General features: G+C 41.7%; 1 protein-coding gene across 1 annotated transcript; it reads left to right on the forward strand.

The window, feature by feature from the left end:
- The first annotated feature begins 2,184 nt into the window (after positions 1 to 2,184).
- On the forward strand, positions 2,185 to 18,604 carry LOC110287972 (carcinoembryonic antigen-related cell adhesion molecule 2-like). The gene is made up of 3 exons (XM_021154443.1): positions 2,185 to 2,265; positions 16,026 to 16,032; positions 18,510 to 18,604. The coding sequence occupies exons 1-3, from the start codon at positions 2,185 to 2,187 to the stop codon at positions 18,602 to 18,604; spliced, it is 183 nt and encodes a 60-aa protein (XP_021010102.1).
- Positions 18,605 to 19,017: the final 413 nt, after the last annotated feature.

Here is a 19,017-nt window from a genome sequence, read left to right on the forward strand (position 1 = left end):
AAGGTACCATGAGGTGCTGAGAAGAAGGTATATCCTTTTGTTTTAGGATAGAATGTTCTGTAGATATCTGCCAGATCCATTTGATTCATAATTTCAAAAATGAAATTTTAAGCTAGTGCTAGCACGTGTACCTGTTCGTTGCTCCGGTGCCCGATACGAAGATCCTTTGCCTTTCCTGTGGAGCTCCACACCAACAGCGTTTCTCTTAGCGTCCCTCTGCCATTCTTCAGGTCCCAGTTCTAGCACCAAACTGTTGCGTCCGGCCAGCAGCTCGCAACTGAGATGGCAGCTCGGGCTAAAAGAGAGGAACTAGACGGGGCGAAAGAAGAAACGGAGCCAAGACAGTTTCATTCTGGTCAAAGCTCAATTTTACTTGTTCCGACACTCAGTTATAAAAGAAGGGGGAAGGGACCTGATTCCCGCCAAATAACTCGGGGTCCAGTAGCAGGATGAGCACTTGTGTGGCTCCAAACAGCAAAGCGGCATGGTCCAGCAGTGGGCGTGGTAGAACGAATGGGCAGGAAACTCCACCCCTGAGCAAGCAGGTTCCAGGCTGGGGGAGGGGAGACTATAGTTAGGCCCACCGAGGGCATTGAGGTCATTTGTTCAATCCCTTTGACTTGAGCAGACACTCCCACCCACCTCCACTGAGTGACAGATCTAAGCTTCTCTGGTCAGAGGACCCTGTCTTTTCACCAAAGACAAAGATCTCAATATTGATGGATTTGTCTCTTTGCCTTGTTTCTTCCTTTCAGTCTGTATTCCCATTCTTCCATGATCCAGCTCACTACTGAATCAGTAAGAGGAGCATCAGGAATTGAAGGATCCAGACTCAACTCTAGGTGTCCAAAACAGCTTCTCCTCAGGGGCAGCATTGAATTTCCTGTCAGAGCTGACAGGGAACAAGGCTTGGCTGAGTGTCCAAGTCCCATAGGGTGTAGGATCAGCTGTTTACTTCCATGACAGCTGCATTCATGTGGGTCACCTGTGCACCTCCTTCTCATGAGTCTCAACAGACAGGTACCAGGACAGAAGCCAATTGTTCTGATAGACTTAGGATACTCGTATGAAAATAATGTCTCCAAGGGTTGGGACAGAGGTGACAGTTCCCCAAGCACCTCCTTACCCTCAGGAATCCAGCCTAGGGTAAGTGGAACAGATGCTATTGATGCAAGCAGCTTCACCACCCCAGGTCAGAACATTGCTCAGACCTAATCTTATCTCATAGTCAGTGCAACGATCATGTACAGAGTGTCCTACTTCAAGTAAACTGAGGCACATCAACCTCAGTAGCTGAATCAGGATCATACAGTTTGTAGGTTGCAGATGCAAAGCACAAGATATATCTATAGTCACAGCTCCAATTGCTTTATTCAGTGTGAGCTATAGAGGGTCTGTTTGAGTTGTGTGAAAGATGAATATCATTTGGTCCCCCCTTTGTTTCTTTGCAGAGCTTGTGACACAGCCTGTTGTGAGAGTCACAGACAGCACAGTTAGAGTACCGAGCTCAGTGGTCTTCACTTGCTTCTCAGACAACACTGGGATCTCCATCCGTTGGCTCTTCAACAATCAGAGTCTTCAGCTCACAGAGAGGATGACCCTGTCCCCGTCAAAGTGCCAACTCAGGATACATACTGTGAGGAAGGAGGATGCTGGAGAGTACCAATGTGAGGCATTCAACCCAGCCAACTCAAAGACCAGTCTTCCAGTCAGCCTGGCCGTGATGAATGAGTGACCCGTCCTCTCATGCTATATCATTTTTATATTGAGATGCCCACACCTACCCACCTCTGCCAGTTACAGATTTCCATTCAATTGTATGGCCAGTTCACCATCTCTCCTATCCCTCCCCACACCTGATCCTGAACCCCTCCATTTTCTCCCACACCCCCTCTCCTACCCAGTTCTCTCCCTCCATCTGCTCCCCCCTTCTTATGGGATTTATGTATACACCCTTGGCTTTCCAACTTGTTTAGCTTCTTTGATTCAGTGCAGTGTAGTGTATGAATCTTGTATTTTTTGGCTAATATCTACTTATAAGTAAATACATACCATGTATGCCATTTTGGTACTGGGTTACTTCATTCAGTATGTTATTCTCAACTTCCATCCATGTGTCTTCAAATTAATGATTTCTTTATTTTTAATAGTTCCATAGTATTCCATGGAGCATATGGTACCACAATGTCTGTGTCCATTTTTTCAAGCTGGAGGTACCCTCCTCACACTGCTCTGCTCACTATTGTTGCACAGTGCAGCCCAAGGGTAAAGTGTTCCATTTGTTGCTAATGAACATTGAGTTTCAAGCTTTTGCTGAACCAAAAGGGAGAACTGAGGTTGACAGTTGCCTTAGTCAGTGTTTACTGCTGTGAACAGACACCGTGAACTTGCAAGTCTTAGAAAGGACAACATTCAATTTTGGCTGACTTACAGGTCAGAGATTCAGTTCATTATCATTCAGGCAGAAGCATGGCAGCATCCATGGAGGCATGTTGCAGCAGAGCTGAGAGTTCTACATCTTTATCTGGAGGCTGCTAGCAGTATACCCACTTCCAGGAAGCTAGGGATAGGGTATTAAAGTCCAAAACTACAGTAACATACCTACTCCAAAAAAGCCACACGCCCAGTAGTGCCACTCCTTGGGACAAACATATGAACATCACATTCCACTCCCTGTTCTTCATAGGCTTGCCTATATATATCAGTGTATGGGGGAAATACCTAAACATCGTATAATAAAAAGTACATTTATTTCAACTTCCCAAGTCCCCATAGTCTATAGTAGTCTGAACAAATGTTAAAAGTCCAAAGTTCAAAATTTCTTTTATGATTCATCTCATCACTTAATTTTAATCCACAAAGCAAAACAGGAAACCAGCTGGGCATATTCTAAACACTGCATCTCAATGTCTGATATCAAAGTGGTTTTCATGTGTGCACTCCTTTTTAATCTGTGCTTTTCAAACAACCTTCTTTCTCCTGGACTGCTTGGTCTCCTTGTTAGCAGATTTCTTCAACGATAGCCAATGGATGTAACATCTCAAACATCTTGGGTTCTACAAAGCACCTTCAATGTTAGAGCTTCTTGTTTCAATATCTGGGATCCACACATGGTCTTCTGGGCTCTTCCAAATGGCTAGTATCACTTCTCCAGTTTTGCTCTCTGTAGCAATCTAAGCTCAGTTTCATCTACTCCACTGCTGCTGCTCTTCTTGGTGATCATCCTATTGTACTGACATCTCCAATTCACTGGTGTCTTTCCCTGCAAGTAGGCTTCATCAATGGCCTCTTATAACCTCTCTTCATGATGCCAAGCCTCAAATCCTTTGAATGAGCCATCAGTCCTGGGCTGTGGACTGCAACTGAGGCTCTATCTTCAGCAGTGACCTTCTCTGACCTTTCACAGTGACAAGTCTCAGATGCTCTTCATGAACCCTTCATGCTTTTCAAAACCAGTACCACCTGGGTGACTCTTACCTATAACCAATTACACCTGCAGCACATGGTACAACCTTGACTATCTCTGGAACATAGCTTCTTTGTGCTCCCAGTAAACACTTTCCTGAAGATTTCAGCTCAGTGATGCTGGTATCTTCTTAATGATTGCTGATTTCTTAGCTCCTGGTAACCAGCATCAATTGTCTCAGTTGTTCCTTCTACTTTTCACACTAAAGCCAGAGCCACATGGCCCAAGCTACTATGTTCTGCTGCTTCCTGGGCCCCCTTCATTCTATTACCAGCATTCTCTTTTCTGATTCCCTCTCTGCCTAAGCTTGACTTTCTTGGCATTGACTCTGTAGATTGACCTTGAACTCAGAGATCTGCATGGCTCACTTCTCCTGTGATGCTGAGAATAAAGGTGTGTATCACCATGCCAGGATTTAAGCTTTTCTTTACCTATAACCTGTTTTGTTCTGTTCTGGCCTTGGAGTCAATAATCTGTTTGCATTTGTGCCCTGTGTTTTAAGGTGTTTCATTATTCCTGAATATAAACGTAGCTGGGAAGGATCTTGTTCCCAAATCTCTTAATCTGTTATCTCCTAGAACATAGAATTCAATTCCATTACACTTCCTGGTGCCCTTTTAATAAATGAACCATAGATTTTATAGTTTTCCTCTGTCAGCTTCCTATGCTTGTTGAAAATGCTCTTCATGATATGAAACAAAGTCTATGATGGGCATTTCTGATTCTTTCTTTGTCAATGAAATTGATCTAAGTCTCTTCAACTTAGCCTCAGGCAGACTCTTTATACAAGGTTAACAAGTAGTGATATTCTTCTCCAAAAATATCACAAAACAGTCTTTACACCATGTAATGAAATTCTTCTCCTCTCAATCCTCTCGGTCCAGGTCAGAATAGTTCAAATTACTACCAGCAACAAAATTTTCCATATACCTACTAGGATGGCTCATTAATTCCCATTTAAATCATTCCACTGCTTTCCAAATCCAAAGTCCCCAAATCCACATTCTTCAAAGTATGGTCAGTCCTATCACAGCAATACCCCACTCCTGGTACCAACTTCTGTCTTAGGGTTTTACTGTGGTGAACAAACACCATGACCAATGCCAGTCTTATGAATGAGAATATTTTATTGTGGCTGGCTTACAGGTCAGAGATTCAGTCCATCATCATTCAGGCAGGAGAATGGTAGTATCCAGATAGGCATGGTGTAGCAGAGGTGAGAGTTCTACATCTTCATTTGAAGGGTGATAGCCAAATACTCACCTCCAGGCAGCTAGGGCTAGCATATTAAATTCTACATCCACACTGATACACCTACTCCAACAAGTCCAAACCTCCAATAGTACTACTCCCTGGCTTAAGTATGTACAAACCATCCCAATATCCATGAACTCACAAAGTTTGTTATAGACACCAATCAACACTCCTGGGTCTGCAAACATTTTCCAAGGCACACTGTATACCAATGGATCACTGCTGTTACAGTTCACCATCCAGATGGATGCATGGAATTTTGAGCCTCCTTTTCTTCTTTACATTTTTAAAAAATGTTTTGTATATTTTATTTACTTCACAGAGTTCTTTTTTTTTAAAATTATTAGATATTTTCTTCATTTACATTCCAAATGCTATCCTGAAAGTCCCCTATACCCTCCCCTTGTCCTGCTCCCCAACTTACCCACTCCTGCCTCCTGGCCCTGGCATTCCCCTGTACTGGGCCATATGATCTTCGCAAGACCAAGGGCCTCTCCTCCCAATGATGGCTGACTAGGACATATTCTGCTACATATTGAGCTAGAGATATAAGCTCTGGAGGTACTGGTTAGTTCATATTGTTGTTCCTCCTCTAGGGTTACAGACCCCTTCATCTCCTTGGGTACTTTCTATAGCTCCTCCATTGGGGGTCCTGTGTTCCATCCAATAGGTGACTGTGAACATCCACTTCTGTATTTGCCAGGTACTGGCAGAACCTCACAGGAGACAGCTCTTTCAGCCTCCTGTCATCAGGCTCTTGTTGGCATCTGCCTAGTGTCTGGGTTTGGTGTTTTTTGGGTCAATCCCCAATTAGGGCATTCTCTGGATGGTCATTCCTTCAGGTTCTGCTCTGAACTATGTCTCTTAACTCAATCCATGGGAATTTTATTCCCCATTCTAAAAAGGAATGAAGTATGCACATTTTGGTCTTCTTCTTGAGTTTAATGTGTTTTGCAAATTAAACTTGGGCATTTCCAGGCTAATATCCTCTTATCAGTGAGTGCATATCATGTGTGTTCTTTTGTGATTGGGTTACCTCTCTCAGGATGCTATCCTCCAGATCCATCCATTAGCATAAGAATTTCATAAATTTATTGTTTTCAATAGCTGAGTAGTACTTCATTGTGTAAATGTATCACATTTTCTGTATCCATTTCTCTGTTGAGGGACATCTGGGTTCTTTCCAGCTTCTGGCTATTATAAATAAGGCTGCTATGAACATAGTCGAGCATGTGTCCTTATTAAATGTTGCAACATCTTCAGGGTATATGGCCAATGTAGGAACTAAAAAGGGGCCCAAGGGAAAGAGAGGGTGGAAAGACCCATGCCCTACCAGAAGTTTACCTATTCTCTGGTAAGGTGTATGTGGGGGGGGGGACTTCCAGACTTTTTCCACTCAGCCCCGGATGGGCATCCAAGCCTTTTACCCATTCTTTACAGGGTGGACAAGGGGCAGCCCAACCTGGGAGCCCTGGGGCTACACTCTAAAGCCCCGGGGTTATGTAAGGAGGGATGAAGGAAAAAAGGTTCCCACACCGGTGAGTGTGAGTGCTGCGGATCTTGAACAGAGACTGTCTATGGTTTTAGAGCTTTACTATAGAGAGGCAGGGGGTAAGAGAGAAGGTAGAAAAGAGAGAGAGAGAGAGGAAAGGCTAGAAAGAAAGTAAGAGTAAGAGGGGGAGAGGAGAAGACAGAGAGGAGTGAGAGAAGAGGAGAGTAGAGTAAGAGAACAAAGGAGTGAGAGACTAAGAGGAGAGTAGACAAAGAGAGAGGAGTGAGATGGTAAGAGTGAGGAGTAAGAGAGAGGTGATGAGGGGCCTAACAGTCCATTTTATGGTCTTTACTGTTGCTGGGTAACTGGGGAGGGGCTTAGCCTGAAGGTCAGAAGCTTGGGACACTGCCTACATGACTTCTAGCCATGCTTCTCTTGTGGGGGCTGTAGGGGACAGTAACTTAGGCAGGAGCCAGAGTTCCAGGAGCATGAGGGAACACCTACCTTGTCATGTAGGTCAATTATCACCCTTCCGGTGTTCAGACCTCAGCTCAACTAAAGACCAGACTGCCTGAGCATAGCCCAGTGACCCACAGCCCAGGAGAGTTATTGCTGGATCTTCCATTAGTACTATGTCCAATTTTCTGAGGAACTGCCAGACTGATTTCCAGAGTGGTTATACCAACTTGCAATTCCACCAGCAATGGAGGAGTGTTCCTCTTTCACCACATCCTTGGCAGCATCTGCTGTCATCTGAGTTTTTGATCTTAGCCATTCTGACTGGTGTGAGGTGGAACCTCAGGGTTGTTTTCACTTGCATTTCCCTGATGATTAAGGATGTTGAACATTTTTTTCAGATGCTTCTTAGCCATTCAGTATTCCTAAGTTGAGAATTCTTTGTTTAGCTCTGTATCCCATTTTCAATGGGGTTATTTGATTTTCTGGAGTCCAGCTTCTTGAGTTCTTTGTATATATTCGATATTAGTCCCCTATCTGATTTAGGATTGGTAAAGATCCTTTCCCAATCTTTTGGTGGCCTTTTTGTCTTATTGATGGTGTCTTTTGCCTTATGGAAGCTTTTTAACTTTATGAAGTCCTATTTGCTGATACTCAATCTTATAGCACAAGCTGTTGATGTTCTGTTCAGGAATTTTTCCCCTGTGCCTATATCTTCAAGGCATTCCTCTACTTCCTCCTCTATAAGTTTCAGTATCTCTGGTTTTATGTGGAGTTCCTTGATCAACTTAGACTTGAACCTTGTATAAGTAGAAAACAATGGATCAATTTACATTCTTCTACATGATAATAGCCAGTTGAGGCAGCACCATTTGTTGAAAATGCTGTCTTTTCCACTGGATGGTTTTAGCTCCTTTGTCAAAATTAAGTGACCATACATGTGTGGATTCATTTCTGTACCTTCAATTCTATCCCATTAATCTACCTGTCTGTCACTGTACCAGTTTCATGGAGTTTTTAACACAATTTCTCTGTAGTACATCTTGAGTTCAGGCATGGTGATCCTACCAGAGGTTCTTTTATTGTTCAGAATAGTTTGTGCTATCCTAGGTTTTTTGTTATTCCAGATGGATTTACAAATTGCCTTTTATAATTTTGTGAAGAATTGAGCTAAAATTTTGATGGGGATTGCATTGAATATGTAGATTGCTTTGGGCAAGATAGCCATTTTTACTATATTAATCCTGCCAATCCATGAGCATGGGAGATCTTTCCATATTCCGAGATCTTCTTTGATTTCTTTCTTCAGAGACTTGAAGTTCTTATCATACAGATGTTTCACTTCCTTAGTTAGAGTCACACCAAGGTATTTTGTATTATTTGTGACTATTGTGAAGGGTGTTGTTTCCCTAATTTCTTTCTCAGCCTGTTTATTCTTTGTGTAGAGAAAGGCCATTGACTTGTTTGAATTAACTTTATATCCAGCTACTGCACTGAAGATGTTAATCAGGTTTAGGAGTTCTCTGGTGGAATTTTTAGGGTCACTTATATATATTATCGTATCTTCTGCAAATAGTGATAATTTTGACTTCTTCCTTTCCAAATTGTATCCCCTTCATCTTCTTTTGTTGTTAAATTGCTCTGGCTAGGACTTCAAGTATTAGATTGTGAATAAGTAGGGAGAAAGTAGGCAGCCTTGTCTAGTCCCTGTTTTTAGTGGGATTGTTTCAAGTTTCTCTCCATTTAGTTTGATGTTGGCTACTGGTTTGCTGTAGATTGCTTTTATCATGTTTAGGTATGTGTCTTGAGTTCCTGATCTTTCCAAGACTTTTATCGTGAGTGGGTGTTGGATTTTGTCAAATGCTTTCTCAGCATCTAACGAGTTAATCATGTGGTTTCTGTCTTTGCGTGTGTTTATATAGTGGATTAAGTTGTTGGATTTCCATATATTAAGCCATCCCTGCATTCCTGGGATGAAGCCTACTTGATTATAGTGGATGATTGTTTTGATGTGTTCTTGGATTCAGTTTTCAAGGATTTTTTGAGTATTTTTGCATCAATATTCATAAGGAAAATTGGTCTGAAGTTCTCTTTCTTTGTTGGGTTTTTATGTGGTGTAGGTATCAGAGTAATTGTGGCTTCATAGAATGAGTTGGGTAGAGTACCTTCTGTTTCTATTTTGTTGAATAGTTTGAGGAGAATTAAAATTAGGTCTTCTTTGAAGGCCTGATAGAACTCTGCACTAAACCCATCTGGTCCTGGGCTCTTTTTGTTTGGGAGATGATTAATGACTGCTTCTATTTCTTTAGTGGAAATGGGGCTGTTTAGATTGTTAATTTGATCCTGATTAACTTTAATAGGTACCTGGTATCTATCTAGGAAATTGTCCATTTCATCCAGGCTTTGCAGTTTTGTTGAGAATAGCATTTTGTAGTAGAATCTGATGATGTTTTGGATTTCCTTATGTTCTATTGTTATGTCTCCTTTTTCATTTCTGATTTTGTTAATTGGGATACTGTTCCTGTGCCCTCTAGTTAGTCTGGTTAAAGGGTTATCTATCTTGCTGATTTTCTCAAAGAAACAGCCCCTGGTTTGGTTGTTTCTTTGTATAGTTCTTTTTGTTTCCACTTGGTTGATTTCAGCCCTAAGTTTGAATTTTTTCCTGCTGTCTACTCCTCTTGGGTTAATTTGCTTTCTTTTTTCTAGAGCTTTTAGGTGTGTTGTAAAGCTGCTAGTGTATGCTCTCTCTAGTTTCTTTTTGGAGGCACTCAGAGCTTTGAGTTTTCCTCCTAAGAATTCTTTTATTGTGCCCCATAAGTTTGGGTATGTTGTGGCTTCATTTTCATTAAACTCTAAAAAGTCTTTAGTTTCTTTCTTTATTTCTTCCTTGACCAAGGTATCATTGAGTAGAGTGTTTTTCTGCTTCCACGTCAATGTTGGCTTTCTATCATTTATGTTGTTATTGAAGATCAGCCTTAGTCAGTGGTGATCTGATAGGATTCATGGTATAAATTCAATATTTTTGTATCCATTGAGGCCTGTTTTGTGACCAATTATATGGTCAATTTTGGAGAAGGTACCATGAGTTGCTGAGAAGAAGGTGTATCCTTTTGTTTTATGATAAAATGTCTGTAGATATCTGTTAAATCTATTTGTTTCATAACTTCTAGTAGTTTCAATATGTCTCTCTTTGGTTTCTGTTTCCAGGATCTCTCCAATGTTGAGAATGGGGTGTTGAAGTCTCCCAGTATTATTGTGTAAGGTGCCATGTGTGCTTTGAGCTTTACTAAAGTTTCCTTAATGAATGTGGCTGCCCTTGCATTTGGAGCATAGATATTCAGAATTGAGAGTTCATCTTGGAAGATTTTACTTTTGATGAGTATGAAGTGCCCATCCTTTTTTTTCTGTTAACTTTGGGTTTGAAGTTGATTTTATTCAATATTAGAATGGCTTCTCCAGCTTGTTTTTTTGTACCTTTTGCTTGGAAAATTATTTTTCAGCCTTTTACTTAGGTAGTGTCTGTCTTTGTCCCTGAGGTGAGTTTCTTGTATGCAGCAAAATATTGGGTCCTGTTTATGTAGCCAGTCTATTAGTTTATTTCTTTTAATTTGTGAATTGAGTCCATTGATATTAAGAGATACTAAGGAAAATTAACTGTTGCTTCCTGTTATTTTTGTTGTTAGAGTTAGGATTCTCTTCTTATGGCTGTCTTCTTTTAGGTTTGTTGAATTATTACTTTCTTACTTTTCTAGGGCATAATTTCCCTCCTTGTGTTGGAGTATTCCATTTATTATCCTTTGAAGGGCTGGATTTGTGGAAAGATATTGTGTAAATTTGGTTTTGTCGAGGAATACTTTGGTTTCTGCATGTATGTTAATTTAGAATTTTGCTGGGTATCTTACCCTGGGGTGGCATTTGTGTTCTCTTAGCGTCTGCATAAAATCTTTCCAGGATCTTCTGGCTTTCATAGTCTCTGGTGAGAACTCTGGTGTAATTCTAATAGGTTTGCCTTTATATGTTACTTGACCTTTTCTCCTTAATGCTTTTAATATTCTATTTTTATTTAGTGCATTTGTTGGTCTGATTCTTATGTGTCAAGAGGAATTTATTTTCTGGTCCAGTCTATTAGGAGTTCTGTAGGCTTCTTGTATGGTCATGGGCATCTCTTTTTTTAGGTTTGGGAAGTTTTCTTCCATAATTTTGTTGAAGATATTTACTGGCCCTTTAAGTTGAAAATCTTCATTCTTATCTATACCTATTATCCTCAGGTTTGGTCTTCTCATTGTATCCTGGATATCCTGGATGTTTTGAGTTAGGATCTTTTTGCATTTTGCATTTTCTTTGATTGTTGTACCCATGTTTTCTATGGATTTTTCTGTACGTGAAATTCTCTCTTCTATCTCTTGTATTCTGTTGCTGATGATTGCATCTATGTTTATTGATTTCTTTCCTAGAATATCTATCTCCAGAGTCATCTCCCTTTGGGTTTTCTTTAGTGTTTCTACTTCCATTTTTAGATCTTGATGGTTTTTTTCAATTCCATCACCTGTTTGGTTGTGTTTTCCTCAGATCCACCTCCTGGCTGATCAATGTGGTTTCATTTGTCTCTCTTCCTGCTGGCACAATGAAACCACATTGATCAGCTGCTGGTGTTTGTTCTGGTCTGTGCCAGCCATTTGCAACCTTGGGAGCAAACTCGGCAGACTGTCCCACTGTGGATCCCCAGTGGACTCTCCATGCTGCAGGCACCCTAGCAAACCCAGGAACTTAGGATCACTGAGGAGAGTCGGCCTCCTGAGAGGGGTCTGACACCAGGACTAAGGTGAAATCACCATCTTTTATCCACGGTCTCTTAGAAACGAGTCCACGCAGGAGAGCACATGGACAGCAGAAGCAGCAGAGCTTCTTGGACAGGGTCCCTATGGGCCTTCATCTTCAGCCAGGAGGTGGATCTGAGCTCCAGACCTCTGGGCAACTTCCCTGCAAGAGGAGAGCTTGCCTACAAAGAGTACTCTGACTACTGGGACTCAGGAGAGAGTTGGACTCCCAGGAGTGCTAACAGAGGCTAAAGAATTACAGGAGGATAAGCTCCAGTCAGAGACAGATAGAACATCTAACACCAGAGATTACCACATGGCAAAAGGCAAACATAAGAATCTTACTAACAGAAACCAAGAACACTTGGCACACCCAGTATGCTCATCACAGAGGCCTGGATACCCCATCAAACCCAAAGAGCAAGATTCAGATTTAAGAACATATCTCATCATGCTGGTAGAGGATTTTAAGAAAGGCATTAATAATTTACTTAAAGAAATACAGGAGTACACTTCTAAACAGGTAGAAGTCCTTAAAGAAGAAGCACAAAAATCACTCAAAGAATTACAGGAAAACACTGCTAAACAGGTAGAAGTCCTTAAAGAGGAAACACAAAAAGCCATTAAAGAATTACAGGAAAACACATTTTAATACCGAATAAAATCAACTTTCAACCAAAAGTTATAAAAAAGATGAGGAAGTGCACTTCATATTCATCAAAGGAACAAAATCTACCAAAAAGAATTCTCAATCCTGAACATCTATACTACAACTGCGAGAGCACCGATAGTCATAAAAGAAACTTTATCAAAGCCCAAAGTACTCATTACCCACACAATAATAATGGGAGACATCCCAGGACTGCTGGATAAATACTCTTAGCTCACTAGTCAATAGATATATTTGGAAATGATTAATAAGGAATGTACTGTTATTATTCAAGCTATCATGAGGGATATTGATTTAATTTTTTTCTGGAGAAGTTGAATAAATTTATAATCCTCCCTCCCTCCCTCCCTCCTTTCTTTCTTTCTTTCTTTCTTTCTTTGTTTCTTTCTTTGTTTCTTTCTTTGTTTCTTTCTTTCTTTCTTTCTTTCTTTCTTTCTTTCTTTCTTTCTTTCTTTCTTTGTTTCTTTCTTTGTTTCTTTCTTTCTTTCCTTCCTTTCTTTCTTTTCTTCCTTTCTTCCTACTCCATATTTTATCCCTCCTCCCATTTCCTCCCTCTGACTCTTCCACATCCCATATCTCATCCCTACCCCCTGTCTCCATGTGGATGTCCCCACACCCCATTCCACATGACATCTAAATTCCCTGGGGATTCTAGTCTATTGAGGGTTAGGTGCATCATCTCTGAATGAACACAGACCGGGCAGACCTCTATTGTATATCAAATTTAATGGAGACATACTTGAAGCAACTCCACTGAAATCAGGAATATACCCAAAAGGTACCCCACCATAACCCCACTGTTGGTAATACACCCAAATGATGCCCTACCATAACACAGGGAAACTTGTTCCACTATGTTCATAGTGGCCTTATTTGTGATAGCCAGAAGCTGGAAACATCCCAGAAGTCCCATGAGAGAAGAATGGATACAATAAATGTGGTTCATTTACACAATGGAATACTACTCAGCTATTAAGAACAAGGACATCCCGAGTTTTACAACCAAATGATGGAACTAGAAAATATCATTCTGAGTGAGGTAACTCAGATCCAAAAGGACATGCATGGTATATACTCACTAATAAGTGGATGTTAGCAAAAAAAAAAAAAAAAAGAAAGAAAAGAAAAAGGACAGAATACACAAGATACAGTCCATAGAACTCACAAAGATCAACAAGCTGAAGTGCCTGAGTGGGGATGTCTCCGTCCCACTTGGGAGGGAGAAGAAAGCAATCACATGTAGGAAGGGAAGTAAGGATGAGACGGGGAGAGAGAGTTGGAGGGGTGGGTGGGTTCGATGAATCTGATTTGGCATAGGGTGAGGGAAAAGGAATGAAGAAATCTTGAGGGCCAGCAGAAAGGATGGAAAAGTCTACCTCAAGAGATAGGAGGTTAAGGGAACCCTCCAGAAAGCACCAGAGTCCTGGGATGTAGGAGATTTGCAGGACTCAATGAGAGGGATCTTAGATGAAATGCCTGACAGTAGGGAGAGGGAACTTATAGAGCCCACCTCCAGCAGGAAGACAAGACATCAAGTTAGGGATGAGATTGCCATCCCACAGTCATAACTCTCACCCATCATTATTTCTGTCTGAAAAAATTACAGGGATGGACATGGAGAGGAGCCTGAGGAAAAGAAGGTCTAGAGCCAGGTCCAAAGTGGTGTTTTGGCTATTATGTGATGGGAGGAATTTCTTTCCTGATCCAGTCTATTTGGAGTTCTGTAGGCTTCTTGTATGTTTATGGCCATCGCTATCTTTAGGTTAGGGAAGTTTTCTTCTATAATTTGTTGAAGATATTTACTGGCCTTTTAAGCTGCGATCTTCACTGTCATCTTTTGGTTTTCTCATTGTGTTTTAGATTTCCTGGATGTTGTGGGCTAGGAGTTTTGCATTATCTTTGACTGTTGTGTAAATGTTTCAAAATCTCCTGCCCCTCAGATTCTATTTTCTATCTCCTGTATTATTCTGTTGGTGATGATTCCTATTTATGACTCCTATTCTCTTTTGTTGTTTTTTTTTTTTTATCTGCAATGTTGTCTTCCTTTGTGATTTCTTTATTGATTCTATTTCCATTTTTAGGTCTTGGATGGTTTTGTTCAATTTGTACACCTGATGTTTGTGTTTTTCTGTAATTATTTAAGGGATTTTTGTGTTTTCTCTTTAAGGTCTTCTAGCTATTTACCTGTGTTCTCTATTTCTTTATGGATTTATTTATGTCTTTCTTAGTGTCCTCTCTCATCATCATGAGATGTGACTTTAAATCAGAGTTTTGCTTTTCTGGCATGTTGGGAATGCAGGACTCACTGTGGTAAGAGAACTGGATTCTGATGATGCCAAGTAGCCTTGTTTCTGATGCTTAGGTTCTTGCCATTGTCTCTGGCCATCTGGATATCTCTGGTGTTAGCTAGTCTTGCTTTCTCTGAGTGTGGCTTGTCAGTCCTGCAAACCTCTGTGTCAGTATTCCTAGGAGACCAGTTCTTTTCAGGAGGAATTTGAATATGGAGAGTTGTGTCTCAGGTTCAGCACCAAGTTGCAGACTAAAACCAGGAGGATCCTGTCCTTGGATGTATCTTGGTTCCTGTGCCCTGATAGCTCTGGGCAGGTCCCTTGGAACAGAAGTGGTAGTCTTACCTGTGCTCACAGGTCTGCTAACACTAGTGGGAGACCAGCTTTCTCCCAGAAGTATTTGAGTGTGAGGCATTGTGGCACAGGATCAGCTCTGGGTTTTGCCTTTATATTTTAATATGCCTTAGGCAGCACAACAGTTGGACATCTGCCCAACTTTCATGCTGTAAGAATCTATATCCTACTGATACCTCTGAGCTACTAGTCACTAAATTCTATGTTCCATCTTGGCTGCTCTTGACCCAGTTAATCTACCCTCTGAGCTGTGTTCTTCTGGATTGTTTACATGGTACTTACTCCTGCATGCCTCCTGTGGCATGGCAGCTCTCTCTCCTTCCTGGTCCAGATCCCTGGATACCTAAAACCCTTCCCGTCTCTTCTCCCTAGCTATTGGCTAGTTACTTGGCATCTTTTTTACCAATGAGAATTAATTGAGTGCAGGTTTTGAGAAGGTTCTTGTTGACCCTTTTGTGCAAACAATTTTGGGTGTTGAGGTAAGCATTAGAATACAAGCAGCTTCATCCTGTCAGAAATTTGTGCCACTTTTGAGTAATTCATCTGAAGACAGATCCAGTGTAGACAAACTGAAATATCCGGATGTGTTATTCTCTTCAGGGCAGAATGTGTGTGTGTGTGTGTGTGTGTGTGTGTGTGTGTGTGTGTGCATGTGTGTGTGTTTGTGTGTGTGTGTATGTGTGTGTGAGAGAGAGAGTGTTTGTGTGCATACATGTCTCTGTGTGTAGCTCTGCCATAGAATCAGTATTTCCCCAGATTGTGTGGCTCTCACGATAAATGCATCCTGAGAAATTTCCCTGGGTCTGAGAATCTGGTTGTAGAAACAGTGGAATCTTACTAGAAGGGGACAACCAGGAAGTCCTGGCTCTGTATAAGTTTCCCAGAAAGCTGACTCCAGCTACCTTGAGTTAATGCATGCAGTTTTGGGATCTGAGCTTTCAGAGTTAACAGAGCAGAAATATGCATTATCTGTCTGAACATCCTAGCTCAGGGAATCAGAGAGTGCACTTGTATGAGAGCCACAGGTAGGATAGGTCACTGGGCACCTCCTTCTGAGTCCCAGCATGAAGAGCACAGCTGTGCAGTTGCCTAGGCAATCAGCCAACTCTTCTGATGGCTTATGAGTTTTTACAGGGATGCTAGTGTCCCCATGAGATGGACGGAGCACATAGGTGCTCTTCATGATTCATGTCCTGAGGGAATAAATCTAACAAATTCTCCCTTTCAGGAAAATGGTAACCTATGCTGCTGATCTGGACAGCCATAGTGACCCAGTGTAGGCTGTTTTTCATAATTAAGGCTACTTGTAGACACTGCAACATATGTTTCCCAAGTGTGTTGTTGCTGGGAAACTAAGACACAGGGAACACTGAGTCTACATGAACCTCACATAGGCCACAGGTGAAAGATATGAAGCACAAGTTCTCTGTCTCTAGCCATATATCCAGTATACCCATCCTGGAAGCCTTGCTGATGTTAATATTGTTCATTAAATGCTTAAGGGGCCATCTTGTCCAAGAACTGAAAACAAATGGATACTCTGATGTGATTGCAGAACTAAGCCACTGTCTTTGAAAAATTTTTGTAGCATTTCATGACTCCTGAGCCCATGTATTAGACAGGCAATCATGAGACCTCTGCTGTCCAACAGTCACTCTGCCTGGAACATAATGGATATGGTTTTGCTTCCCTGTCCCATTAGATTCTGCATGTACCACATGGCTCTCTTGGCTAAGGAGCCACTGATTTCACACAACTTTCCCATCTCTCTTTCATCACCTGATTGTGCTCTTTAGAGAAATCATCCTTGCAAGGATTGGGTTTAGGTCCTGGGTTTTAGTAACAATGCTCTCATATTGAGAAAGGTCGCATCCCCAATCCCTATCTAGGATATGCCAAACACACGAGTCCTTAGAGGCATAGTTCCAGCATGTGCTTGGTATCTACCTTTTTGTCAGTCAGAACTGCTTCTGAAAACAGTGATCCTGAATGGCTCAAAAGATGGTTGTATATTTAAGAGCAGTGGCTGATCTTACAGAGATGCTAAGTTAAGTTCCTAGCACACCCATGGCTGCTCATATCCATCTGTCACTCCATTTTCAGAGGAGACATTGCCCCTTTCTGCTCTCTGTTTATACCAGGAATGCTGTGGTATATAGATATGCATATTGCTAATATAACAGCACACATATAATCTTAGAATAAAGCCACCAGTCACCTCTATATCACAAATTATATCTACATGGTCCTCACCTGTGGAGAACAGGGCATTCCATGTGAAGGAAGAAAGTGTTTTTCTCTCAAGCCTGTGCCTGACTCTCATACCCTCCATTCTTCTGAGGCTCATTCTTTGTCTTTTGTGGTCCTGTGCCTCACGCCAGTCACCATGGAACCCTTTGGAAGGTTGGCACATGTCATGATGGTCTAGCTTGGGTAATGAAGTGAATTCCATTCCTGATTACTATCTCAAGTGAGATTTCTGACCACAATCAAGCCCTGAGGACAGGCTGTGGATGTTTCTGAAAGGAAGTTCAGTGTGCAGTCTTCTTATATCTGATCTCTAGGGCAGCCTTGGAAAGCAATGTCTTTGAGGGTGCTGACCCAGACTCATCAATGAAGAACACTGTAGCTGGAGGGATTCAGCTTCATGGTGCAAGGGAGACAGTGAATCACCAAAAACCAGTAGAGACACTGGGGTTATGACTCCAGGTCTTATGTCTGTACTATTAAGCTCTGCAGCTCAACTCCTATGGGACAAAGACTGTTTCTCATACACAGCACATGAGACTCACCACGTCTGAGTACTCAGGTCCTTCTGCCTGATTCTCCAAGAACATGGATCAGGGGTGGAGTTTACAGAGAATAAAAGTGAATGAATGAGGCCTCTGTAGGCATCAGAGGCCTCACAAGGGTCTTGTTCTTTCTGATGGCTGCACAGCACTGCTATGCAATGACACCGTCAGAAGTGACAATTCTAACCCCAGGGAATGTGAAGATGGTAGCCTTAAAGCATGAACCTGAGACTCAGAATAAACCTACCTTTGAAGGGAAAATGGTCACAGCCTCTCAGTAGGTGGGAAGCTAAAGTTAAGGATATCAGGACTCTCATTTATTCATGTCCCAGTTGACACAGGTCCCTAGGAATGTAAAACCTGGGGCCCAGTGAGTGTTATCTACAGTGACCCACTCATCCTGATCATTAACTGTGAGCATAACAGTGTTAATCATATTAATTATTAAGTGTGTTAATTACTTTCATTGCATTCTTTCTACAATTATCTAAATACAGAGGGACAGAACCAGTTCACTTTGTCGCTCCTGGGTTCATGACACAGACCTTCTGTACCCTATGAAGACCAGGACATCCTGGTCTAGCCGAAGCACATGAGGCAGGCTTAGAATTGAGCTAGGATGGGTTGGAGGGACGTTTCTTACCTAGAGATGCTTAGGGTGATAAAGTGCAGGGGACACTGGGACTCAGACTTAATGAATACATGGGTATTTAGTGTGGTTCTTCTCTGTGTATGCTGGTGAGGGAACAGGGTTCATGATGCCACATGAGTACTCTACTACAAAGCTGCACCCTAGCTCTGACTGGGACCTGTTTAACTGAAGTTATAGAGCAGATACTGTAGCCTTCTAGATACCAGGATTTCCCCTTCTCTCTGCTGACATCACATGTGGCTTTATTCTGTTTGCTCCAATGGCTCAGATGTCCTTCTGATATTCCCCTCAGACATTCATTACCATCCAGGGTCAAACCTCAACCTCTCCTGCCATGCAGCCTCCCACCCTCTTGCACATTAGTCTTGGATTATCAGATGGAAGCCTCAGTCTTGCTCCCAAGAGCACTTTATTCCCAGCAACACCACTACTACTAATGGATCCTTTATTTCCCTTGTCTAGAACTTGACCATTGTCCTCAATAGGACTACAGGGAAAGAAACTTACAGGTCTTGGTAAGTGGATTATTGAAATGTCAACATTGAGCTTTGAGATGAAGCCTTGGCTTTATGAATCGATACAGACATTGCTTCCCAAGGCAAGCCCACAGTCACAAACAGTTACCAATAGTTTCATGAGGTCTAGCTCTGTCTCTGTCTCCTCCATTTCTTTTTGCATCTCTGATTTCTCCTGGATGACTCTGAATTGGTGTTGGAGAGAGACATGGAGAGAGAGAGAGAGAGAGAGAGAGAGAGAGAGAGAGAGAGAGAGAGAGA

The sequence above is a fragment of the Mus caroli genome, unplaced genomic scaffold, assembly GCF_900094665.2.
Source record: "Mus caroli unplaced genomic scaffold, CAROLI_EIJ_v1.1 scaffold_13545_1, whole genome shotgun sequence".
Taxonomy (NCBI): Eukaryota; Metazoa; Chordata; class Mammalia; order Rodentia; family Muridae; genus Mus; species Mus caroli.